Source organism: Oncorhynchus mykiss, chromosome 1 (assembly GCF_057628025.1).
Source record: "Oncorhynchus mykiss isolate SJ-2025 chromosome 1, ASM5762802v1, whole genome shotgun sequence".
Lineage (NCBI taxonomy): Eukaryota > Metazoa > Chordata > Actinopteri > Salmoniformes > Salmonidae > Oncorhynchus > Oncorhynchus mykiss.
Genome location: NC_143022.1, coordinates 72,635,776 through 72,662,280, shown reverse-complemented (window position 1 = coordinate 72,662,280; position 26,505 = coordinate 72,635,776). Strand labels below are relative to the sequence as shown.

Sequence of the window (26,505 nt, the reverse complement as noted above, 5' to 3'; positions counted from 1 at the left end):
AAGTTCAATTTTGATTTCATCTGACCAGAGCACCTTCTTCCACATGTTTGGTGTGTCTCCCAGGTGGCTTGTGGCAAACTTTAAACGACACTTTTTATGGATATCTTTAAGCAATGGCTTTCTTCTTGCCACTCTTCCATAAAGGCCAGATTTGTGCAATATACGACTGATTGTTGTCCTATGGACAGAGTCTCCCACCTCAGCTGTAGATCTCTGCAGTTCATCCAGAGTGATCATGGGCCTCTTGGCTGCATCTCTGATCAGTCTTCTCCTTGTATGAGCTGAAAGTTTAGAGGGACGGCCAGGTCTTGGTAGATTTGCAGTGGTCTGATACTCCTTCCATTTCAATATTATCGCTTGCACAGTGCTCCTTGGGATGTTTAAAGCTTGGGAAATCTTTTTGTATCCAAATCCGGCTTTAAACTTCTTCACAACAGTATCTCGGACCTGCCTGGTGTGTTCCTTGTTCTTCATGATGCTCTCTGCGCATTTAACGGACCTCTGAGACTATCACAGTGCAGGTGCATTTATACGGAGACTTGATTACACACAGGTGGATTGTATTTATCATCATTAGTCATTTAGGTCAACATTGGATCATTCAGAGATCCTCACTGAACTTCTGGAGAGAGTTTGCTGCACTGAAAGTAAAGGGGCTGAATAATTTTGCACGCCCAATTTTTCAGTTTTTGATTTGTTAAAAAAGTTTGAAATATCCAATAAATGTCGTTCCACTTCATGATTGTGTCCCACTTGTTGTTGATTCTTCACAAAAAAATACAGTTTTATATCTTTATGTTTGAAGCCTGAAATGTGGCAAAAGGTCACAAAGTTCAAGGGGGCCGAATACTTTCGCAAGGCACTGTACATAGTGCCAACCCAATCCCAATTGCCAGCAAATCAAAGTTGCTGGCAGTGCATACCTTGCAAACGAACAGCAGGAGGTCGGCGTGACAGGTGAAGTCCATGGAGAGGAGGAAAAGGGACAGTTTCTGCACCACGGAGATGCAGCGCTCGTGGGCCAGTGTGAAGGGCAGAGGCTCCACCTCTGGGGCCTCTTTGGCGGCCGTGGCCTCTGTGTCCAGGGTGGAGCGGGGCCACTCAGCTGTACGCCTCAGACGGATCAGGTCCTTAAAGTGCTGCCATGGAGAGAGATGTGGGGAGAGATGGAGAGAGCGAAAAATAGATGGAGGCAGATGTCAGGCAGCGGAAGTCAAGTAATACACATGGTTTAATCTATCCCTATTCCAACTAGCATATTTGTAACCTGTGTGAGTGTGTTGGTGCACACGCTATGCTAACTACATGTGCAGATCGGTCATAGCTTGTTGAAAGGTGACCCAAAAACATATTTGATTTATATTTTTGTGTTACCAAGATGAGAGAAAAATAATTATTTCATTCTTAGTCATTTGATTTCTACGGGAAAACCCTTTGCTATTCCAACTTTCCTTTTCAGAGTATCTGAAATCCTCACCTTGGATGTGGCCTGTTTCAGCTTGGCCTGCTCCACCAGCAGTTTGTATGAGGAGCCTTTGTTGCTCTGGATCTTCTCCTTCTCAATTTGCTCCACCAAAGCCTTCTGTTTTGCCTTCAATAGATTTAACTGCTACAATGAAAAGGACAGGATAAATAAACACCGTAAAGACCATCTTTTACATGACTTCATGCAAAGCCAGTAGTAAGAGGGAGAACACATTAACTATGACTAACACAGATTTACGGGAGAGATTCACAACTCCCTGACATTTTTGAGATGGACCGGACGTTGGATTTGGACACATTTACCTGTTTGTGGTGCACCAGCTGTTTGCGGATCTTGCGGGAGTACAGGCGATCCAGGCTGCTGTTGCCTTTGGCTGAGCGGTTAGAGCTGGAGGACTGGAGGCTGTTATTTATAAAGCTCCACTGATTACCTTGATTCATTGGAGAGAGGTGGGGGGAAAAAAGGCACGTTAGAGTTGGGTTTTTGGTTCCAAATCAATGTGCAATAATATTACCCTGTTAATATGATTCGTGGTTCTCAAAACGTAATACTTTTTTTGTAATAAAACCTTGTTGATTTTATAGCTAGCCTCGCAGACAAAGAGTAGTAGGATACAAGTTTATCCTAAGCCTATAACATCACTCGTGTAACCAGGCTGTTAGAAAATATTTTTTTAAAGTCAAAAAGCAGGGAATAGGGTAGACAAAACAATAAATATGATCAGTGTCGTGATTGCTTGGCCTCATAAGTCCTCAGCAGCACATCTCATTGGAGAGCTACACCGCCCTAGCCTACACTACGCTACCTGTCAAGGTGCGCTCCCTCTCCTTCCCTCCCAGGTGCTTCTTGCCTGCAGACGCCTCGTCCTCCACACTGGCCACGTAGTCCAGCAGCCGCGACACAAGCATCACCACCCAGCTGATCATGGGGACGTCCAACACACCTGCCGCACACACAGACACATACTCATAGGTTGCTGGTTGAGTCCAGAGCCCTGGGAGCCCGGTGCTGGGGCCAGGGACCACCCCAGCCACCCATCCCTGCTGCCAGCCCCAGCCCAGGGACCCGCCACCTCCGGCTAGCCCACCTTCAGTCCTGTGATGGGCAGCCGCCATAGGTTGCTGTAGGGGGGACAGCAGGCTGTCCAGCAGGTTAAGTAGCCCCTCCAGCACGCCGCTGTTGCTCAAGGATCTTTGGCCGATGCAGGACAGGAGCATGAAGACCCTGAGGGACGACACATATAGGACCCGGTCAATCTCCGCAACATGGAAGCACAAATCAATAAGTCTGGGTGGGTGCTTCTGATATAAAGATAGGTGTTTGTTACATTCAAACACACACCTATCTTTACGGAAGTTAGAGAGACAGTAACCAGTTTGTGTTGTGAGGGGGAAGTGTGGACATAATGATTGTCCAAGGAGCTACAGTTTGTCAGTGTGGTGCAAAGAATCTAAAGGGAGTGCAGTGGATAGAGACAGCTCCTCAGTACATAAAGGCCCACCTGTCCTGGGGGAAGATGAGCAGCTGCTCAGAGTTGTAGAGCTCCTGCAGGACGTTAGAGAGGAACTGGCCCCACCAGCGCTCCCCTCCACACAGCTGCACCAGCAGCAGGCCCGCGTGCAGACGGATCTTGGGCGTGCCGCTGATGCACAGGTGCTTGAAGAGCTCCTCGCAGGCCTGCGCGTGGAACGTGCTCTGCAGCACGGACGGGACTGCGTGCCCTAGAGGGGAAGGACAAGGAGAAAGTATGATGTCAAATGAGAGCTAGGGAAGGATGAGTGGGAAGGAAACACAAACAAGCTAAATATAAACAAATAAATACTGTACAAGGGTGGCGATATCAACTAAGAGGGTACGTGATATAACGAGGGGGGAAACTGCAAGAGGGGTACAACGCAAGTGACTGCCAAAAACATTAAATTACCACACGTACTTGACTAAATCAAATAGCGTTCAACAGAGGAAAAGTCCACAAAGTCCACAGTTCCCAGAAAGGGCCTTTCATGAGGAGACACGGACCACTACACAGAAACCACAGGCCTTGAAAAAGCAACTCTTCACTTCGGAGAGAAAAGTACAGACATTATCCTTCCAATCAAGACCTTAAAACTAGACATCTCAATTCACTATTCTGCAGACAGCCAGTGAGAGAACTACAGAGGGCTGGATATAATGAGGGAGATTAAATGAAAGGCTCCATTCCACTGCTCTGAACAGGGCCATTTGGAATTCACTGAGGGTACAGAGACAGCGCAGGCATAACGCCAGGAAACATCAGCAGCAAGGGGGTAATACTTTATTCTCTTTCATAAGAAGAGACAACATGAAACTGTATGACGAGCTGCTAGGGAGCGTCAGTAGTGATTTGACGGGTGAGAGAAGATTGCTAAGCACTCTTCACAGAACCATGGGCTTTCAGTTAACTTTGAACAACTTTGAAAAGCGAGTATTTATCAAAACTTTTTCAAAGACATCATACAGAATTGGTTGTGAGAATACGCATTGAAAACATAGGCTATTTCATTGAAAAAGGCAAGCGAGGGCAGAAGACAAAAACAGCAAATAATTTATTCCTACATTTCTCGTGGCTTGAAAGAATTCATGCTTCAAACATGGCTACGGTACAAAAATGCTATAGGCTTATGCAAGAAGGGGAAAATACATGTATTGAGGAGGTGTGACTCAGATCATTCTAAAAAATAACCTACCAATGTCCCCTAGAGATGTTGTTAGGAGAACAGACTATCAGGTAAAGAAGGATACTGGTTTGAGGCTAGGCCAACTTCAACTTTTCAGAAAAGTAGATCCCATCCCTGATACAGACCCTGTGGCCCTCCCCAGACATCTCACCATTGTTAGAGTGCAGAAGGCTGAGGAGTGTGTCCAGCAGGTAGCGGATGATGGTTCTCAGCTGCTCGGTGGATGAGTTCTGGATGAGCTCCCGGGGGTCGTAGGGCTCAGGCAGGATCTTGCGCCCGGCTCCCAGGGATACGCGGAGCCTCTGGACAGCGTGGTGGGCCAAGTTGAGTTGTAGCTGCAGCTGGATACAGTCCTGATAGGCCGAGAAGACACGCGCGTCCTCCTCCACCGCCTTGTCAGGCTTCCGCAGGAAGTACTGGGCATTGTTGGCACTGTTCAGAGGAGGCAGGTCGATGTTCTGGAGTAAGGTCTCCAGCCGGTGGCACCCCAGGTTGTACCTTAGGGAGAGGGCGAGCACAAAAGAGAAGTAAGAGTCAAATTTGCATCCTATATCCACAAAGCATTAGTCCATCTCCATTGATGACAAAGCTTGTCTGTCTAGCAGATACTGCATAAACATATATCTCAAATAACTTAAATCAGAGTTAGCTAACTAGTTGAATAGTTTGGTATGCCTTCTGACCTGCACTGGATGTCCTCCTGCAAGGCCACCATCATGGCCAGGTGCTGGTCCAAGTCAGGTTGGCTGGCCGCATCACTCTCTCCCCTCAGGGGGTCGTGCATCAGCTTCAGCTCGCTCTCCCAGGGCAGGATGTAGGTGTGGCCATAGTAGAAGCCCAATGGGATCTTGGCCCGGGCATTGGTGCTGCCATAACGACCAATCACAGTGATCTGTTGGGTGAAGTGGGAGGGATGGAGAAAAGGGGATTAGGTTGTAGGAAAACAGCTGCTGTGGAACATAGTAATTTTTTCACAGAATGCTCATTGAGGGAAAAAAATGGATAACGGCGCAATTTCTTCAGTGCCCACAGAGTTCAGATACTTATTCGAAACCCGTGAATAAGAAAAGGTATAGAAAAGAAGACAAATGGACAAAGATCTTCAGAGACAATGCATCAATGCCACTGACTTTCATGAAGCGGCAGACAGGGGGCGGCAGAAGGTCGTGCAGGATGAGGGAGTGGGTGCTGATGTCCGTGGCAACCACTAGCCTGCGTCCGTCCACCTCCTCCCCCAGCGTCCAGATGTCGATGGACAGAGAGGCCAGGTCCCCACAGGTGGGGATCAGAGCGTCTGTCAGTAGCACGGGACGACCAAAGTCCAGTGTCACAAATCTCCGCGCTCCTGGGACGAGAGGAGGTATTTAGGTCACAAGAGCTTTCCAAAACAACATCTCAAATGAATCCCTATTTGCCATATAGGGCACAACTCATGAGACATTCAGTACCAGTCAAAAGTTTAGACACCTACTCATTCAAGGGTTTTTTTATTTATTTTTTAGATTGTTTTTTTTTGGTTCCACATCTATTTTATATTTGAGATTTTTCAAAGTAGCCACCCTTTGCCTTGACAGCTTTGCACACTCTTGGCACTCAAGCAGCTTCACCTGGAATGCTTTTCCAACAGTCTTGAAGGAATTCCCACAAATGCTGAGCACTTGTTGGCTGCTTTTCCTTCAACCTGTGGTCCAAATCATCCCGATTGGGTTGAGGTCGGGTGAATGTGGAGGACAGGTCATCTGATGGAGCGCTCCATCACTCCTCCTCCTTGGTCAAAACGGCCCTTACACAGTCTGAAGGTGTCATTTAGTAGTGGTTTCTTTGCAGCAATTCGACCATGAAGGCCTAATTCACACATTCTCATCTGAACAGTTAATGTTGAGATGTGTCTGTTACTTGAACTCTGAAGCATTTATTTGGGCCTCAAACTGAGGAGCAGTTACCTCTAATGAACTTATCCTCTGCAGCAGAAGTAACTCTGGTTCTTCCTTTCCTGTGGCGGTCCTCATGAGAGCCTGTTTCATCATAGAGCTTGATGGTTTTTGCGACTGCACTTGAAGAAACTTTAAAAGTTCTTGAAATGTTCCGGATTGACTGACCATGTCTTAAAGTAATGATGGACTGTCACTTCTCTTTGCTTATTCGAGCTGTTCTTGCCATAATTTGGGGAATAGGGCTATCATCTGTATACGACCCGTACCTTGTCACAACACAACTGATTGGCTCAAACGCATTAAGGAAAGAAATTCCCAAAAATTAACTTTTAACAAGGCACACCTGTTAATTGAAATGTATTGCAAGTGACTAACTCATGAAGCTGGTTGAGAGAATGCCAAGATATAAAATCTCAAATATAAAATATATTTGTTTAACACTTTTTTTTGGTTACTTCCTGATTCCATGTGTGTTATTTCATAGTTTTGACATATTCACTATTATTCTACCATGAGGAAAATAGCAAAAATAAAGAAAAACCCTTGAATGACTACAAACTTTTGACTGGCACTGTATGTAAAGTGAAATCGGAAGTTTACATACACCTTAGCCAAATACTTTTAACTGGGTTTTTCACCATTTCTGACATTTAATCCTAGTAAAAATGCCCCGTCTTAGGTCAGTTAGGATCACCACTTTATTTTAAGAATGCGAAATGTCAGAATAGAGAATTATTTTTTTCAGCTTTTATTTCTTTCATCACATTCCCAGTGGGTCAGAAGTTTACATACACTCAATTAGTATTTGGTAGCATTGCCTTTAAATGGTTTAACTTGGGTCAAACTTTTTGGGTAGCCTTCCACAAGCTTCCCACAATAAGTTGGGTGAATGTTGGCCCATTCCTCCTGACAGAGCTGGTGTGACTGAGTCAGGTTTGTAGGCCTCCATGGTTTTCAGTTCTGCCCACAAATATTCTATAGGATTGAGGTCAGAGCTTTGTGATGGCCACTCCACTACCTTGACTAAGGTTGTCCACAACTTTGGGAGTATGCCTGGGGTCAGTTTCCATTTGGAAGACCCATTTGCGACCAAGCTTTAACTTCCCGACTGATATATTGAAGCAACATCTCAAGACATCCACATAATTTTCCTGCCTCATGATACCATCTATTTTGTGAAGTGTACCAGTCCCTCCGGCAGCAAACCACCCCCACAACATGATGCTGCCACCGTCGTGCTTCACGGTTGGGATGGTGTTCTTCGGCTTGCAAGCCTCCCCGTTTTTCCTCAAAGCATAACGATGGTCATTACAGCCAAACAGTTCTATTTTATGCCATCAGACCAGAGGACATTTCTCCAAAAAGTACAATCTTTGTCCCCATGTGCAGTTGCAAACCGTAGTCTGGCTTTAAAAAAAAAAAATATTTTACCCCTTTTTCTCCCCAATTGTTGTAGTAGCTACTATCTTGTCTCATTGCTACAACTCCCGTACGGGCTCGGGAGAGACGAAGGCTGAATGTCATGCGTCCTCCGATACACAACCCAACCAGCCGTACTGCTTCTTAACACAGCACGCATCCAACCCGGAAGCCAGCCGCACCAATATGTCGGAGGCTACACCGTGCACCTGGCAACCTTGGTTAGCGCGCACTGCGCCCGGCCCGCCACAGGAGTCGCTGGTGCGCGATGAGACAAGGAGATCCCTACCGACCAATCCCTCCCTAACCCGGACGACGCTAGGCCAAATTGTGCGTCGCCCCACGGACCTCCCGGTCGCGGCCGGTTACGACAGAGCCTGGGCGCGAACCCAGGGACTCTGATGGCACAGCTGGCGCTGCAGTACAGCGCCCTTAACCACTGCGCCACCCGGGAGGTTAGTCTGGCTTTTTTAATGGCGGTTTTGGAGCAGTGGCTTCTTCCTTGCTGAGAGGCCTTTCAGGTTATGTCGCTTTAGGACCCGTTTTACTGTGGATATAGATACTTTTGTACCTGTTTCCTCCAGCATCTTCACAAGTTACTTTGCTGTTGTTCTGGGATGATTTGCACTTTTCGAACAAAAGTACGTTCATCTCTAAGAGACCGAACGTGTCTCCTTCCTGAGAGGTATGCCGGCTGCATGGTTCCATGGTGTTTAGACTTGCGTACGATTGTTTGTACAGATAAAAGTGGTACCTTCAGGCATGGAAATTACTCCCAAGGATGAACCAATATTTTTTCTGAGGTCTTTTGATTTTCCCATGATGTCAAGCAAAGAGGCACTGCGTTTGAAGGTAGGCCTTGAAATACATCCACAGGTACACCTCCAATTGAGTCAAATGATGTCAATTAGGTTATCAGAAGCTATGACATAATTTCTGGAATTTTCCAAGCTGTTTAAAGGCACAGTCAACTTAGTGCATGTAAACTTCTCACCCACTGGAATTGTGATAGTGAAATAATCTGTCTGTAAACAATTGTTGGAAAAATTACTTGCGTCATGCACAAAGTAGATGTCCTAACCGACTTGCCAAAACTATAGTTTGTTAACAAGAAATTTGTGGAGTGGTTGAAAAACGAGTTAATGACTCCAACCTAAGTGTATGTAAACTTCCAACTTCAACTGTATGTATATGTGTGCATACGTGCATGCATGCATGTATGTATATACACAAAGTATATGGACACCCCTTCAAATTAGTGGATTTGGCCATTTCAGCCACATCCGTTGCTGACAGGTGTATAAAATCGAGCAAACAGCCATGCGATCTCCATAGAAAAACATTGGCAGAAGAATGGCCTCACTGAAGAGCTCAGTGACTTTCAACATGGCACCGTCATAGGATAACAACAAGTCAGTTCGTCAAATTCCTGGCCTGTTAGAGCTGCCCAGGTCAAGCGTAAATGCTGTTATTGTGAAGTGGAAATGTCAAGGAGCAACAACGGCTCAACCGTAGAGTGGTAGGCCACACAAGCTTACAGAACAGGACCGGAAAGTGCTAATGCTCGTAGTATGTAAAAATCTGTCCTCACTACTGAGTTCAAAGCTGCCTCTGGAAGCAACGGCAGCACAATAACTGTTTGTCTGGAGCTTCATGAAATGGGTTTCCATGGCCGAGCAGCCGCACACAAGCCTAAGATGACCATGCACAATGCCAAGCGTCGGCTGGAGTGGTGTAAAGCTAGTTGCCATTGAACTCCGGAGCAGTGGAAACTTGTTCTCTGGCGTGATGAATCATGCTCCACCATCTGGCAGTCGGACAGACGAATCTGCGTTTGGCGGATGACAAGACAACACTACCTGCCCCAATGCATAGTGCCAACTGTAATGTTTGGAGGAGGAATAATGGTTTGGGTTAAGCCCCTTAGTTCCAGTGAAGGGAAATCTTAGTGCTAAAGCCTACAATGACATTCTAGAAGATTATGGCAACAGTTTGTGGAAGGCCCTTTCCTGTTTCAGCTTGACAATGCCCCTGTGCACAAATTGAGGTCCACACAGAAAAGGTTTGTTGAGATCGGTGTGGAAGAACTTGACTGGCCTGCACAGAGCCCTCACCTCAACCCCATTGAACACCTTTGGGATGAATTGGAACGCCTCCTGCGAGCCAGGCCTAATTGCCCTAAATCAGTGCCTGACCTCACTAACACGCTTGGCTGAATGGAAGCAAGTTCCTGCAGCAATGTTCCAACATCTAGTGGAAAGCCTTCCCAGAAGAGTGGAGTGACCATGATTTGAGGGTTGTCAAACGAGCAGGTGTCCACATACTTTTGGTCAAGTAGTGTATACGCTCTTGAGTTTAATTTACAACTGTTGATCCAGGTAAAAAGGCACAAAAAGGTAACTGTACTTACCAGAGTGCATGCGCTCAATGATGATGGACTGCTGTGGAGGAGGCTGGAGGAAGTGAGAGGCTTGAGAGAGGGCCAACGCCAGACCGCTGCCCATGGGGTTCTGCAACAAACAAAGATGCTTTTCAGTCAAAACATTTTGAATATAAAACTTCTTCATTTAAATATTTTATTAACTGACGAAATGCAACAAAAGTCCCTTGGTGTTCATGTGAAAGCACAAACCTAACTGCTGTGCTTTGAGCTATTGGCATTTTAGTAATTTAGCAGACGCAACCTTTCGGTTACTGGCCCACACTCTTAAACGCTAGGCTATCTGCCGTCAAAGAGTTGTTTGTGACTGACCGGCTTGGCTTTCTGGCTGTTCTTGTTGTGTGCGGCCAGGTTGACAGGCGGTGGGTCTATCATGGAGCCAGGGAAGAGCTGGGCCAGCTCCACACTGATGGCTGCCGACACCGCCTCGTTGGGAGGTGTGAGTGGTGGCGTCATGAACAGCGGGGTGGTCTTGGGCGTGGGGGGGATGACTTCAGAGGGATGGATGAAGAAGCCGGGGGCACTGGAAGGCACAGAGTTGTGGATGGGCCCCACGCCGGAGGCCGCAGCTGCTGAAGTGGTCTGGTGCAACTTTGCCTCCAGCTTGGCCTTCTGTTCCGAACACAGACAGGATTACTACTTGGCTAAAACTGCCAAATATCACACTGATACATTGCATTCGGAAACTATTCAGACCGCTTCACTTTATCCACATTTTATGTTACAGACTTAATCTAAAACTTATAAAATAAATACAAATCCTCAATCTACACACAATACCCCATAATGACAACGTTTTTTCTAATAAAATATATATATATATATATATATATATATATATATATATATCTTATTTACATAATTATTCAGACCCTTTGCTATGAGACTTGAAATTGAGCTACGGTGCATCATGTTCCCATTGATCATCCAACTTGATTGGAGTCCACCTGCGGTAAATTCAAAATGATTGGACATGATTTGGTAAGGCACACACCTGTCGACAAAAGTACCACAGTTGACAGTGCATGTCAGAGCAAAAACCAAGCCATGAGGTCTAAGGAACTGGCCGTAAAGCTCAGAGACAGGATTGTGTCGAGTCACAGATCTGGGGAAGGGTACCAAATCATTTCTTCAGCATTGATCATTCTTAAATGGAATAAGTTTGGAACCACCAAGACTCTTCCTAGAGCTGGCTGCCTGGCCAAACTGAGCAATCAGGGGAGAAGGGCCTTGGTCAGAGTGGGGACCAAGAACCCGATGGTCACTGACAGAGCTCCAGAGTTCCTCTGTGGAGATGGGAGAACCTTCCAGAAGGACAACCATCTCTGTAGCACTCCACCAATAAGGCCTTTATAGTAGAGTGGCCAGACGGAAGCCACTCCTCAGTACTAGGCACAACTGTCTGCTTGGAGTTTGCCAAAAAAGCACCTTACGGACTCTCAAGACCATGGTCTGGTCTGATGAAACCAAGATTAAACTCTTTGGCCTGAATGCCAAGCGTCACGTCTGGAGGAAACCTGCCATCATCCCTACTTTGAAGCATGGTGGTGGCAGCATGGGGGGATTTTTTTCAGCGGCAGGGACTGGGAGACTAGTCAGGATCGAGGGAAAGATGAACAGAGCAAAGTACAGAGAACACCTTGATGAGAAACTGCTCCAGAGCGCTCAGGACTTCAGACTGGGGCAAAGGTTCACCCTCCAACAGGACATCAACCCTATGCACACAGCCAAGACAACACAAGAGTGGCTTCGGGACAAGTCTCAATGCCCTATGTGGCCCAGCCAGACCCAGACTTGAACCCTATCAAACATCTATGGAGAGACCTGAAAATAGCTGTGAAGCAACGCTCCTCATCCAACCTGACAGAGCTTGAGAGGATCTGCAGAGAATGGGAGAAACTCCCCAAATACAGGTGTGCCAAGCTTGTAGCGTCATACCTAAGAAGACTAAGCTGTAATCACTGCCAAAGGTGCTTCAACAAAGTACTGAGTAAAGGGTCTGAATACTTAAAATGTCTTTTTTTACAACATTTCAACAAACCTGTTTTTGATTTGATATTTTGGGGTGTTATGTATAGATTGAGGAGGGGAGGGGGGAGAAAGTAATCAATTTTAGAATAAGGTTGTAACGTAACAAAATGTGGAAAAAGTCAAGGGGTCTGAATACTTTCCGAATGCACTGTACATGAAGTCTGACACATGATATTGGTGTTTGTGCACATAGTGACGGCTTGGATAAGAAGACGCTTGTACGTGTACCTGTGTGAGTACATAACATGCATGTCTGTGAATACGTGTGTAGGGACATGTCCGTATGTAAGTTTGCCTGTATTGGTACTAGAGTCCCTGACCTGTTGCTGTAGTTTGAACAGTTGCTGCTGTTTCTCCTGGAGCACCTGCAGCTGCTGCTCTGCAGACACCATGGCGTGGGACAGCGACTGCAGAGCCACCTGGGCTGCCGAGCTCAGCGCCGTGGACGCCTCGCCCACTGTGCCCGCCGACAGGCCACCCACCGCCGGGGTCACACCGAATGTGCTAACTGGGAGAAGAGGGGGCAAAGGTCAGGAGTATAAATCAAAATCCCTGAGTAGGAACAGTGAAGATGTTTAATGTTCCGTTTCACAAAGGGTCTGGATAAACCTTTACACAAGTAACAAGAAGCAGCTGAGGTAGGTACCTGTGAACATGCTTGCGTCGTCCCTCTCCACCCTGGTGCCGTCGCTGGTAGAGATACAGGTAAAGTGCAGTGGCTCCACCTCCAGGAGCCCAGTGAGGGCCGTGAAGCTGCCCTCGGCCGCCGCACAGCTGCTTACCTTGCCGTTCCCTGCAATAGACACACACACAGGTTAAGTCACACACACCAGAGTACAGCCCAGACCAAAATGAATCCACTGATGAAGGAATTGGATAGGTGTAAGCAATATGGTGGAATGTGGTGCAGACCTGAGAGAATTTCGGAAAGGTCAATCTCGTCTGACTGGACGCCGATGCTACTGTTGAAGGCATTCTTACAGGAGGAGCCGCTGACCTCCAGGTCAAAGAGCACTGGGTCGAATGGGGAGCTGTACAGGCCGTATCTGGGGAGGAGACACATGGTGCAGAGCATTATAATACAGAGTCCAGCTGGGTTCAAAAACTAGTTATGGTATTCTTCTGGCAACATTAGTCAGTTATTTTTGGTTTCTTTAGGTCCTGATTGGGGTGTAAGGACACTAGAGGGTGAAAAGGCCCACCTGGTCTGTAGCAAAGCCTCCAGGGGCGTGAGGCGGTCCTGCAGTTGCCGGGAGACAGCGGTGAGCAGAGAGGCACAGGCCGTGCTGCAGCCCGACAGGTCCTCATCCTTCACATAGTTCAGCAGCACAAAGTACCAGAACACCGACCCTGACAGAGAAAGAGAGACTTCGACACATGCCACTGCATAGCAAAACCATGCACTTCCAAAACAATGCTGTTGACAATGCATAAGCCTTCTATCCACGATTGTGTTATCAGGAAAAACATGATTTCTACTTACCACCTGTTGCTGCTGCAGGCAAGTAAGGCATATTGTCCAGCAGAGCATTCAGGAGATTCATGCCAAAGCCCTGCTGACTGGGCTCCCCTTTTCCATTACTGATGATATAGCAGACAAAAACAAGTTACAAATGTGCACACCTACTACATCACACAAGGATCAACAACAAGTATGACAGAGTATGGGTCACAACATCCATGAAAAGCCCAACTCACCTGATACAAAGTGCAAGAAAGCGGGCGCATTTGTGGGCTATACTCCGTCCAGCCTCAAAAAAACACACCCGCACAATGTCGGTCAGCCGTTTCCTTGTTTTCATCAGCAGAGCCTCCTTTCCTTCTCTCAGGCTGGAAGGAAAAGAACCAACATGCCCAATATTGTTTGTACCATGTTGTGATGCTGCCATGTTGTGTTGTTACCATGCTGTGTGGTTGTCTTAGGTCTCTCTCTGTAGTGTTTGTCTCTTCTCATGATGTGTGTTCTGTCCTATATTTTTATTTAGTATTTTTAATCCCGGACCCATCCCCGCAGGAGGCCTTTTGCAATTTTGTAGGCAGTCAATGTAAATAAGACTTTGTTCTACACTGACTTGTGTGGTTAAATAAAAAATAAAATATTAATAAACACACTTCAATAACATTATGGGCGAATATTTAAACAAAATTGTGATCATTAACGTTAAGAAAAAATCCCTTGTCCCCCCCCCCAAAAATGTTAAATCACAGTTATCACAAAACATATTCTTTGCCGTTATAGCCGACCTAGACAATAGGCTAAAAAAAGGCCTGGGGAATGTTGTGTAATTTAAATGAAACCAGAGGGAAAGAGGCAAACTTTAGGCTACTCTGATGAATTTGCAAAGAGGCATGCAAGACAAGATCTGCGAGATACAGATGACCAAGACGCACAGTTCTGCCTGCCACTCCTCTCCCTCTCCTCTTTGCTAATGATGAGTGTGTATTCAGTCTCCGGGCTGTTGCCTGTAGAATATCCTAGTTTATTCATGAGACCAATGTCGCCTGGATACGGAGGTGTCTTCGGGCCAGTCTTGCGAGCACAGGGTATTTGTCGTTGCTGAGTGGTTGGGGGTGTTTTTGTCTCATATGAAATTACAGCAGGCTACTGGCTCGCCTGCCCTTTCTCTTCGCTAATGATGCGAGTGTGTGTGTTCAGTGGAATGTGGAATATATCCTAGCCTTGACCATTGATGATAGGCCCTAATTTACAGAAGTTGCAAACCAAGAAGTCGCGAGATACTGCTTTTGATTACCGACAGATAGGTCTAGTGCACGGTTCTGATCTGCCTATACTGTGCCCCTCCCCTCTAGCTCGCTATGAAAGACGCAAGTGTTTGTGTTCTCGGAAGGTTGCAGTCTCCTCCATTCCAAAAAGATCACATTTTAGTAAGTTAGTTGAGGAATCGATTATTTTGGAAACTAATCTCCACCACTACATCTTTGTTGTTAACAGTGGTAAAACCGGAAGAGAAATGCAAGCGACAGCAGCAAAGTCCAGTATGGCAATACTTTGAGAAGTTAAATGTGAAGGTGGTGAGATGCAAACTTTGCGAGGTGGAATTGAGGTACAGTAATGGTAGTGCAGGGGCAATACGCAACCATCTGAAAGGGACAAAAACCGTTGCTGGCAACAGCTGCATTGTGAATTCACATGGAATTGTGTTTTTTTTGGGGGGGGGGAACCAATAAATCTGGATATTTGTCAAATCTGACATGATTTGTGTGTACTAACAGGCCTACAATGTTATTAAAATCCGATTTGGATATATTTAGCCGTTTCAGGTGGCATAATATTTAGAAGATGTCATTTTCGGGTTTAGAACTCCATTTCGTATAATCAAATTGTATTTGTCACATGCGCAAATACAACAGGTGTAGACCTAGTCAGCCATATAGAAAATCGGTGGTGGTAGTTGAAGCAGTTGATAAGTGTAATGCAGTTGATTGGTGACGACATGAACGATTGGGGTTGACATAAATACAAGCACTATTCTCCGATTTGTACCCTTACAGTGTAAAACACACATATAAACAGCCTAAATGTAGACGTCTCGATAATCCCCGTCGAGTGGTATTTCCATTGTTTTGGTCTAATTCCATTGATCTCTTTACCGCATGTATAGAGCATCTCTGTATCCCTATGAATATCACATCTCCTTCTTGCTTCCCACATTGATCCTCTTAGGCCCACCTGCAGGGTCCGTTGGAGTAAACTCCAGCCAGCCAGCAGAGGCAGTCCAGGATGAGGCTCTGGGAGTGCTCTGTGCCAGGGCCCTCGTCCGCCCCCTTACACAGCCCGTTCAACAGCTTCTCATGGAAATCTGGAAACTGCAGCATGGCACAGCGCTGGACTCTGAAAAAGACAGGAGCAACATACACACAATTCAGTTAGTTATGTTTTACTACTATGATATAACGAGTATTGAAGTAACAAGATGCATGTCCGTTCTCAATAAACTGTGCAAGATCAGGGAATAACGCATTTTATTAAGGTGTAGGGATTTTACAATAGTTGACTGTTTTTCGTGAAACAACGGTACTAAGGGCCGCACCTTTCTTTGGGTATGGAGGTCTTCTTAAACCTTCGGATCGTGACGGACACCTCCTGGAGCAGGTCGCAGCCGCGGAGGTTGTCAGGTTTCTTCGACTGAGCAGGAGAATCTGCTTTGGAAGTGGAGGCCTTTTCCTAAATGGAAGAGAGGGGTATTTTAAACACGGAAAACAGTAGAGTGTTAGATCAGAGAGGTCCAAGAGGGCTATTTTAAAAATGTAGAGCTGTAAACTAAGAGAGAAAATGTCCTTCAAGAATGGGATGTTGCTGGTATGAGGAAGCCACATCCAAGCAATTTGACATTTTCAACTTCTCACTGAGAACCTGGCAATAGCATTATTCTCCCACCAGATGGAGACAAAGGAGAAAGCTACAATCAAGGCCATCCATGCACTCAATTTACACAACTGTACAATCAGTCAAAAGCGCCTCATGTGTGCAGCAGAGAAGGACTACTGAAATAAGCTGATGGACAACTAATGCAATTTTACAATGCTTTGCCCTCAGTACCTTCGTGGCTTGTGCCCTCTGCAGCAGGGTGGAGAGGGAATGGCCCTTGCTGCTCTGAGGCTTGGCAGCGGGCATCCTCACCACCGGCATGGGGCTCTCCTCCATGCCCTTGTCGCTCACCGCCTTGATGTGCACCAGGAACGAGCGGTACTTGCCCCCAGCCATGCCTGCAGGGAGGGGGACAAACCAGCAGAAAACACACTGAAAACATCTAACATACAATACAATACGTACATTGCCGGGGAGGGTTCAGATAGAGCAGTGGCATGCAGATCATCTTTCGCTCTTCAAGAAAAAGTTGGGAAGACACATATTGGAGTGACAAAAATGGTCAAGGTAAGTTTTCTTCAATGTGACTCGATGTAAAAGTTGGCAGATATTGCTACCCTTGACCAGCTTGGGGCTGGTGAGGCTCAGCATCCCAGCATGGCCTGAGAGGTCCAGTCCACTGGCCAACCACACGGGACCACACAGGATATCCTCCTTATGGTCTTCTAGGAAAGTGCACAGCCTGGAGCCTGGAAGAGGAAGAGCAATATTATGAAACTTCTGCTCGGCTGAGGAACCCCTCGGTTTGCGGCTTCACCCTCAGAATCACTAGTAACACTAATCATCTACAATGTGGCAACCCAACACACAGTAATCAAGTGTCAAACTGCATCTATCAACCCTGGCTGCCTTTCCATGCAGCGTTCTACCTGATGTCTCTTCGATGTCCATGAACTGAATGTCGTCTGTAAAGTCGTGCAAAAGTGGCTGTCCATTCCTCTCCCCATTGGCATGGAGGACATGGGACAGGGGGAAGGAGATCTGTCTGTCAACTGCCGTCTCTGGAGAGAAAAGGAAAGAACAAATCTAATTGAGACAGTAGGCATCTGCAAATAAGATGTGTTAAGCATGATCATAAATGAAACAATCAATATTTCCCTGCACAAGGACTAGTTATCTATGGCAGCCAGTCCTCTTCATTGCAGGTCTCCAGACTGCGACCATTTGACTTGACAGTACGAGTTAAAAACGTTATTGTCGCACTGGTGCGATCTGCACATTCTGCCTGGTCACAATCAAACTGTTGTATTTTGGGGAGAATAAAACCATGAATCTGTCAAACAGCAAAGTGCATTATCCTCATGATTCCCGTAATAAAAAGTGCCCGCCCTGCCGACTGCTCAAAACAAGATGGACACTGCATCCAAGTTGCTTTTTAATATGAATTCAAGTTTACTGTATTGTACTATTAGTTTGAGTGTCTTGCTCTCTGCAAAACACTAGCTAGTTGGTCTTAAGAAGCTGGAATATACCTAACATGAATTCCTAATGCTGATCGCCAACTAGCTAGCCTAATGCCATTTAGCTAATGCACTGAGCTAGGGCAAATAAAAAGTTAACTAATACAGGATGCTAGATCAACATGCTTTTAATTTAACTAGGCAAGTCAGTTAAGAATAAATTCTTATTTACAATGACAGCTTACCCCAGCCAAACCCGGATGATGGTGGGCCAATTGTGCGCCGCCCTATGGTACTCGCAATCACGCAGGGTGTGATACAGCATGTTGTTCATGCAACAGTATGCTGAATCAAGAGAGCCTATAGTATATTCTAAAATCTTTGTATACATGTAACATCTATTCTTATGTAATTAGTGTCCCCTGGAAAACACTGACCAACAATTTGGTTCCTACCAAATTTGAAGTGATTTCAATCGCAACCATTTATCTTTTCCAGTGAGGAAGAATTGGATGTCATTTTGTATGGTGGAGTACGCAAAATAGGTCGACTTTGAGCATCTTTAGCTCTTCAATGTCCTCAACTTGCAGCTTCATTAAATAGTACCAGCAAAACACCCGTCTCAATGTCAACAGTGAAGAGGCGACTCCGGGATGATGGCAGAGTCTCAGACTGGCCAATAAAAATAAATGATTAAGATGGGCAAAAGAACACAGACACTGGACAGTGGAAGTCTCCCTAGAACGCCAGCATCCCGGAGTCGCCTCTTCACTGTTGACGTTGAGACTGTTGTATTGCAGGTACTATTTAATGAAGCTGCCAGTTGAGGACTTGTGAGGCGTCGGTTTCTCAATCTAGACATGAATGTACTTGTCCTCATGCTCAGTTGTGCACTGGGGCCTCCCAATCCTCTTTCTATTCTGGTTAGCGCCAGTTCGCGCTGTTCTGTGAAGGGAGTAGTACACAGCGCTGTACAATATCTTCGGTTTCTTAGCAATTTCTCACATGGAGTAGCTTTCATTTCTCAGAACAAGAATAGACTGATTAGTTTCAGAAAAAAGCACTTTGTTTCTGGACATTTTGAGCCTGTAATCGAAGCCACAAATTATGATGCTCCAGATACTCAACTAGTCTAAAGAAGGCCAGTTTTATTGCTTCTTTAATCTGAACAACAGTTTTCAACTGTGCTAATTTAATTGCAAAAGGGTTTTCTAATGATCAATTCGCCTTTTAAAATCATAAGCTTGGATTAGCTAACACAACGTGCCATTGGAACACAGGAGTGCTAGCTGCTGATAATGGGCCTCTGTACGCCTATGTAGATATAACATAAAATATCTGCCGTTTCCTACTACAATAGTCATTTACAGCATTAACAATGTCTACACTGTATTTATGATCAATTTGATGTTATTTTAAAATGTACAAAAAAAAAGTGCTTTTCTTTCACAAACAAGGACATTTCTGTGTGACTCCAAACTTTTGAACGGTTGTGTACATGCAGAAAGCTGACACCAACCTCTATTTAATACCAGTAGCCTAGTGGTTAGAGCATTGGGCCAGTAACCGAAAGGTTGCTGGATCGATTCCCAGAGCTGACAAGGTAGAAATCTGTTGTTTTGCCCCTGAGCAAGGCAGTTAACCCACTGTTCCCAGGGGGCCAAAGACACCCACAGTACCTCTCTGATTCAGAAAGGTTGGGTTAAATGCGGAAGACACATCAGTTGAATGCATTCAGTTGTACAACTGACTAGGTATCCCCCTTTCCCTTAATAGCAAGGGACAAAGAGAGAGGGGCATAGTATAGGCAGGTCAGCCACCAGGCAGACCGAGCCAGAACTGTGCTATAGGCCTATCTAGTGGCAATCAAAAGCTGTCTCCCAATAAAATGCTGTATCTTGCAATTTCTTGGCTTTCCATATCTCGTAACTTCAGTAAAGCATGGCCTATCATCAATGACTAGGCAAGGGTATTGAGACGAGCGAGATTAAACACTTGGCTCTCACAGTCACACACAGTATCTGCGCATGAGTTAGCAGCGTGGTAGACAGGGCAACAACACAGAGAAGTCGCGCCTTGCGCTTCAACACTCGTAGTTGTTGCAGAAATTGACCCACTCCCATTTCGCTACACCCGCAATAACACCTGCTAAATACAGTGCCTTGCGAAAGTATTCGGCCCCCTTGAACTTTGCGACCTTTTGCCACATTTCAGGCTTCAAACATAAAGATATAAAACTGTATTTTTTTGTGAAGAATCAACAACAAGTGGGACACAATCATGAAGTGGAACGACATTTATTGGATATTTCAAACTTTTTTAACAAATCAAAAACTGAAAAATTGGGCGTGCAAAATTATTCAGCCCCTTTACTTTCAGTGCAGCAAACTCTCTCCAGAAGTTCAGTGAGGATCTCTGAATGATCCAATGTTGACCTAAATGACTATGATGATAAATACAATCCACCTGTGTGTAATCAAGTCTCCGTATAAATGCACCTGCACTGTGATAGTCTCAGAGGTCCGTTAAAAGCGCAGAGAGCATCATGAAGAACAAGGAACACACCAGGCAGGTCCGAGATACTGTTGTGAAGAAGTTTAAAGCCGGATTTGGATACAAAAAGATTTCCCAAGCTTTAAACATCCCAAGGAGCACTGTGCAAGCGATAATATTGAAATGGAAGGAGTATCAGACCACTGCAAATCTACCAAGACCTGGCCGTCCCTCTAAACTTTCAGCTCATACAAGGAGAAGACTGATCAGAGATGCAGCCAAGAGGCCCATGATCACTCTGGATGAACTGCAGAGATCTACAGCTGAGGTGGGAGACTCTGTCCATAGGACAACAATCAGTCGTATATTGCACAAATCTGGCCTTTATGGAAGAGTGGCAAGAAGAAAGCCATTTCTTAAAGATATCCATAAAAAGTGTCGTTTAAAGTTTGCCACAAGCCACCTGGGAGACACACCAAACATGTGGAAGAAGGTGCTCTGGTCAGATGAAACCAAAATTGAACTTTTTGGCAACAATGCAAAACGTTATGTTTGGCGTAAAAGCAACACAGCTGAACACACCATCCCCACTGTCAAACATGGTGGTGGCAGCATCATGGTTTGGGCCTGCTTTTCTTCAGCAGGGACAGGGAAGATGGTTAAAATTGATGGGAAGATGGATGGAGCCAAATACAGGACCATTCTGGAAGAAAACCTGATGGAGTCTGCAAAAGACCTGAGACTTGGACGGAGATTTGTCTTCCAACAAGACAATGATCCAAAACATAAAGCAAAATCTACAATGGAATGGTTCAAAAATAAAACATATCCAGGTGTTAGAATGGCCAAGTCAAAGTCCAGACCTGAATCCAATCGAGAATCTGTGGAAAGAACTGAAAACTGCTGTTCACAAATGCTCTCCATCCAACCTCACTGAGCTCGAGCTGTTTTGCAAGGAGGAATGGGAAAAAAATTCAGTCTCTCGATTTGCAAAACTGATAGAGACATACCCCAAGCGACTTACAGCTGTTATCGCAGCAAAAGGTGGCGCTACAAAGTATTAACTTAAGGGGGCTGAATAATTTTGCACGCCCAATTTTTCAGTTTTTGATTTGTTAAAAAAGTTTGAAATTTCCAATAAATGTCGTTCCACTTCATGATTGTGTCCCACTTGTTGTTGATTCTTCACAAAAAAATACAGTTTTATTTCTTTATGTTTGAAGCCTGAAATTTTGCAAAAGGTCGCAAAGTTCAAGGGGGCCGAATACTTTCGCAAGGCACTGTACGTGTATGTGACCAATAACATTTGATTTGACTGTAAAGTTTACTTTCTGCATATACAAAAAGAAAATGTTCTTCTTAACATTAAGGATCCCAGTTTCACACCCCAAGTCTAAGGGGATAGGTCCATTCTATTTCTGACTGAAATGACACCCACCCTGTATTAAACAACATGTTTTGTCTCAACCAATGGTGGGCAGAACACAAAAACCTCAGATGGTGTAGGGTCTAAGCTACAACATATGCAAATATGAAAATCTGAGTTAACAGGTTTAGATAATTGACCTTAAAAAAAGGTTAAACATTTTTACAAAGTGTTAATAAAAAGGATCCCTAACAGTCATTCTGATACCCATGTAAAATATAAATTTTCAGTGACTAACATATCACCCATAATATTTTTGTGGGGTTGAAAAATGACTCTCATGGCTAACTACCAGGAAGCTTGAGTGGGCAGGGAGCTTATAATCATGAGCTCGCCTTTACTGACAGCTTTTTGAAAGGCCTATGTCAAGAAACTTCGATGCAGTGAGCAGTTAAATCAAGCATTTTTGGTGATACAAAGCAACTCAAACAATTAAATTGTATCAATGATGTCAAAAAGCGTTTTATACATCTCCTGTTTGGCAAGCCTCTTGTGATGCGGTTCACAGCAGCCCTGACGGATGTGTTGACATGACAAATGCGCCAGTTTTGAACAACCACCCCCCCCCAGCTGATGACCTAGCTAGCCAGTAATTAGCTAACACCAGACACAGATGAAAGGGGAAACGTCTAAGTATCTTTAAAATTTAAAGTTTAAACTATTCATACATGTTATTTGCTGACACCCTACAGTTAAATTTTTGCACCAGTAGATTAGCTACCGAATTATATAATCCCACCTCCAGAACCCAAGTGTGTCACATGGGGAGGGAGCTAGTAACTTTATGATCAAACTTTGTCAATGTAGAAGCAACATTCATTTTTAATACTTCGGTCATCATACTTTGATCTGGTTTTATTCAAACGACCATTAAACTTTTTAAATGAATTATAAAATAGATAACCCTGTTTGTAAACTTTTAAATGACAAACTCAATTGTTGATCTTTTCCAGTGATGAAGCCATGGATGTCTCATGGTAGGGTGGGGTATGCAAAATGGGTCAACATTGAGCAGATTCTTCTCGTGAATGTTTTCACATTCAGGTAAAAAATTATAATTATAATAAGACAAAATAATGAAAAATACAAATGTGGCCCACTTCTTCTATGTGCAAACGTATAGAAAGTTGTTTAAATCTAAAGGGATGCTGTCGAAAAGAGAATGAATTCAAATGGTTTTACCCTATACGTAATACTAGTGAACATAAAGATGAAGGCAAATTCATCTCTACTGAATAAAAAAAATACATCTACAAACTCTGGAGCCTAGGGACCTATAAAATAGGCAATGCAGATGGAATCATGGAATCCAGACATAAATACAATTCAACAATATTCAAAAATGTATTGAAGTGAATAGGGAATTAACTAAATGTATTGATAATTCATACCTTTGCCCAAATGTATCATAAGACATGAACAGAATGCATCAGTGATTCGTATTTCCTGCAACTTTCTGAACAGAATGAAAATTCCTCGTCTGTATGTGCGGTGTCCTTTGCGTAGCCATTAGCGATGACCCTAATGAAAAGTATTCTGGTAGATGGAAAGGCTTTCCCAAAAAACCTCCTCAATTAAAGTAGCCTGTGCTTGCCTTACAGAATGATATCATGATTATTTGTATCAACACAGTAGGTATTTGTTTTGAAAATTGGCATCCATGTGCGCCACAAAAAACTGCTAAACAGCTTCTTGCTAGGTGCACACTGGAATGACTTCACACATTTTTCCCAGACCTCTCCTGATGTGGTTTAAACATTGTTGTGGACTTCAAGCAACCATTATTTTGTTTTTCTTTTTAAAAAAGTATGACTGTTTTTTGCTCTCAAAGGAAAACAGAAACCTGGAAAAACAAAACTGAGAACAGAATTTTGGATAACACAAAACGGAACCCAGCAAAGAATAAAACTGATTTTATAGGGCCCTGGAATATAACAAAAATAGCTTAATTGTCAAACCAAAATTCATGAAAATAGCTGGATTAACTTCTTAATTGAATACCATCTCAGTAGCCCAACACACTTCTTAATAGATCACTTCGACTGACTTAATAAGATTATTACTCCTATTTTTCCTATTGTGTGACGCTGTGAAAAATATTTTTTGGGGTGTGGCCAAATCATGGGCTGGTGTCACAAACTAAAAAGGTTTGTGGCACCAGAGTCACCAGGTGAAAATGTTACTCTGGAGTCCTGCATAGTCTATGCTCAAGATACTATATTTAAAAAATTTGCCAAGGCAACATAGAGATAGCGGTGAGTGACCTCACCGTTGACCTTGCCCAGACCTGGGGCCTTGTTCTTCAGCAGGGTGATCTGGATCTGAGGAATGTTAGTGATGTTGGCATTCATGACGAACTTGAAGTCCACGTGGCCCACCATGCAGGCCTTGGGAAGGACCAGTTCAAATACATGCTCGTCCCAGCTGGAGCTACAGACAACAAAGAAAGCATGGCCGCATTATTCACCTCCTCAAATACTTCCTAAAATCAAGACATCCTAGGCTACTTTTTTTTTTATATATAGGCGCATGTGAGACTGTTAAAACCAGTTGCATCTCTAGGGGCGCTATTTCATTTTTGGATAAAAAACGTTCCCGTTTTAAGCGCGATATTTTGTCACGAAAAGATGGTCGACTATGCATATTCTTGACAGTTTTGGAAAGAAAACACTCTGAAGTTTCAGAATCTGCAAAGATTTTGTCTGTAAGTGCCCCAGAACTCATTCTACAGGCGAAACCAAGATGATACGTCAAACAGGAAATGAGCAGAATTTCTGAAGCTCTGTTTTCTAATGTCTCCTTATATGGCTGTGAATGCGACAGGAATAAGCTTAGACCTTCTGCCGTTTCCCCAAGATGTCGGCAGCATTGTGACGTATTTGTAGGCATATCATTGGAAGATTGGCCATAAGAGACTACATTTTCCAGGGGTCCGCCCGGTGTCCTTTGTCTAAATTTGTGCGTAATCTTCAGGTGCGGGCATTTTCTCCTGGGATTCAGGAGAGAAAGCACACTTCCACGAACGATATATCATCGAAGAGATATGTGAAAAACACCTTGAGGATTGATTCTAAACAACGTTTGCCATGTTTTCAGTCGATATTATGGAGTTAATTTGGAAAAAAGTTCGCGTTTTGAGGACTGAATTTTCTTTTTTTTTTGGTAGCCAAATGTGATGTACAAAACGGAGCTATTTCTAATACACAAATAATCTTTTTGGAAAAACTGAGCATCTGCTATCTAACTGAGAGTCTCCTCATTGAAAACATCTGAAGTTCTTCAAAGGTAAATGATTTTATTTGAATGCTTTTCTGTTTTTTTGTGTAAATGTTGCCAGCTGAATGCTAATGCTAAATGCTACGCTAAATGCTACGTTAGCCATCAATACTGTTACACAAATGCTTGTTTTGCAATGGTTGAGAAGCATATTTTGAAAATCTTAGATGACAGTGTTGTTAACAAAAGGCTAAGCTTGAGAGCTAGCATATTTATTTCATTTCATTTGCGATTTTCATGAATAGTTAACATTGCGTTATGTTAATGAGCTTGAGTCTGTATTCACGATCCCGGATCCGGGATGGGGAGATCAGAAAGGTTAACATACAAGTTAAAAAGGAACATGTAGGTGTGGTCCTCAATGAGGAATTTAGAATGGGTCTGTATATTCCAAATGTACAGCCATTGTGATTGTATATTAATAGTGTGACGTTTGTGGATAGACTTAAGAGAAATGAGTCACTGACTACACATACCCATAAGGATTCTACTCACACCCATACCCACACGTCCGTCCGTACCTGTCACTCTGCAGCTTCCAGGTGCGTGTGTGCTGGGCGGCGTCTCCATGGTGCTGCTGGTGCAAGTGCTGGGGGTGGCGACGCTGCTGCTGCTCCTGCTGCACCTCCACCCAGCAGGGCGGCACTGTGGCCGAGAAGCGCGGCGTCAGTGTTTCGAAGCGCGTCAGCTCCACCAGCGACGTCAGGCTCTCCACAGCCAACACTTGGTCCACCAGGAGGTCAACTCCTTACCGGGAGAAGAGGTTGGCAGAGTACAAAATATATATATATATTTAAAAAATGAAAGGCCACGGGGATGTAAAGAACTTATGAAACCGGAAAATGTATTGTTGCTATTCCAGTCTGTACAGTATAACGTTGTCAATCAGCATATGATTTCACTGGAAAGAGGGTTCCAATAAGCAATGACCAGTCAGTTATCAATATCCATGAAATATATTTCATAGGTGTTCATAGTCAGCAATGGTGAAATGAGGCAACAGGGCTGCACAGTTATTGAATGAGCGGAGAGGCAGCAGAGATGTGAAGTGTAAAGGGGTCTGTGTCTCCTACCTGTGATCCCTGGGCTCGAGGGGTTGGAGGAGGGCTTTGCCCCCTCCAACAGCTGTTCAGCCCCTTTAGAAAGGGGGCCATCGACAAAAATGTCGCTGTCATCTACATCGTCACACACACCTCCAATTTGAAGGAAATGAAGTTCTCCACCTAGAGGGGGGGTTAGATAACTGCAGTCAGACTTAAAATTCTTAATGTGAAATGGATCCAAAGATTTCATAAATACATTTCTGTTTAGTTGTCATTTTAACACAATAACTGCTCTACCAAAGAAATGGATTTTCCCTTAAAATCAATCATCCCTGCTTGAAGATATTTTTATTTTATCATATGACAACTAGGATGTGCACGGTTCTTCAACTATTCGAACAGACTTTGGTATTAGAATACTTTCGAATATAATTTGTGAGAAAAATTAAGCCTATTTTAACACTGAAA

The 26,505-nt window shown here is 44.3% G+C and overlaps 1 protein-coding gene across 50 annotated transcripts in view; it reads right to left on the bottom strand.

The window, feature by feature from the left end:
* The window catches only part of birc6 (baculoviral IAP repeat containing 6), a 156,323-nt gene that overhangs the window by 103,531 nt on the left and 26,287 nt on the right, over nucleotides 1-26,505 (bottom strand). For 20 of the 50 annotated variants that reach the window (XM_021610071.3, XM_021610131.3, XM_090238968.1 and 17 more), the window contains exons 11-35: nucleotides 26,068-26,217; nucleotides 25,516-25,741; nucleotides 23,988-24,148; nucleotides 17,269-17,400; nucleotides 16,957-17,088; nucleotides 16,571-16,737; nucleotides 16,062-16,195; nucleotides 15,701-15,862; nucleotides 13,708-13,839; nucleotides 13,493-13,590; nucleotides 13,212-13,359; nucleotides 12,922-13,055; nucleotides 12,656-12,802; nucleotides 12,330-12,517; nucleotides 10,291-10,590; nucleotides 9,949-10,048; nucleotides 5,316-5,530; nucleotides 4,869-5,077; nucleotides 4,337-4,683; nucleotides 2,988-3,207; nucleotides 2,574-2,710; nucleotides 2,292-2,429; nucleotides 1,789-1,916; nucleotides 1,478-1,609; nucleotides 924-1,139 (exon numbers count right to left, since the gene is read on the bottom strand). In XM_021610071.3, the coding sequence (XP_021465746.2) occupies nucleotides 924-1,139; nucleotides 1,478-1,609; nucleotides 1,789-1,916; nucleotides 2,292-2,429; nucleotides 2,574-2,710; nucleotides 2,988-3,207; nucleotides 4,337-4,683; nucleotides 4,869-5,077; nucleotides 5,316-5,530; nucleotides 9,949-10,048; nucleotides 10,291-10,590; nucleotides 12,330-12,517; nucleotides 12,656-12,802; nucleotides 12,922-13,055; nucleotides 13,212-13,359; nucleotides 13,493-13,590; nucleotides 13,708-13,839; nucleotides 15,701-15,862; nucleotides 16,062-16,195; nucleotides 16,571-16,737; nucleotides 16,957-17,088; nucleotides 17,269-17,400; nucleotides 23,988-24,148; nucleotides 25,516-25,741; nucleotides 26,068-26,217 (4,253 nt within the window). Of the gene's footprint in view, nucleotides 1-923; nucleotides 1,140-1,477; nucleotides 1,610-1,788; nucleotides 1,917-2,291; nucleotides 2,711-2,987; nucleotides 3,208-4,336; nucleotides 4,684-4,868; nucleotides 5,078-5,315; nucleotides 5,531-9,948; nucleotides 10,049-10,290; nucleotides 10,591-12,329; nucleotides 12,518-12,655; nucleotides 12,803-12,921; nucleotides 13,056-13,211; nucleotides 13,360-13,492; nucleotides 13,591-13,707; nucleotides 13,840-15,700; nucleotides 15,863-16,061; nucleotides 16,196-16,570; nucleotides 16,738-16,956; nucleotides 17,089-17,268; nucleotides 17,401-23,987; nucleotides 24,149-25,515; nucleotides 25,742-26,067; nucleotides 26,218-26,505 lie in introns of all 50 variants that reach the window. The other 30 variants (XM_021610097.3, XM_090238894.1, XM_090238937.1 and 27 more) reach the window with 9 other exon arrangements.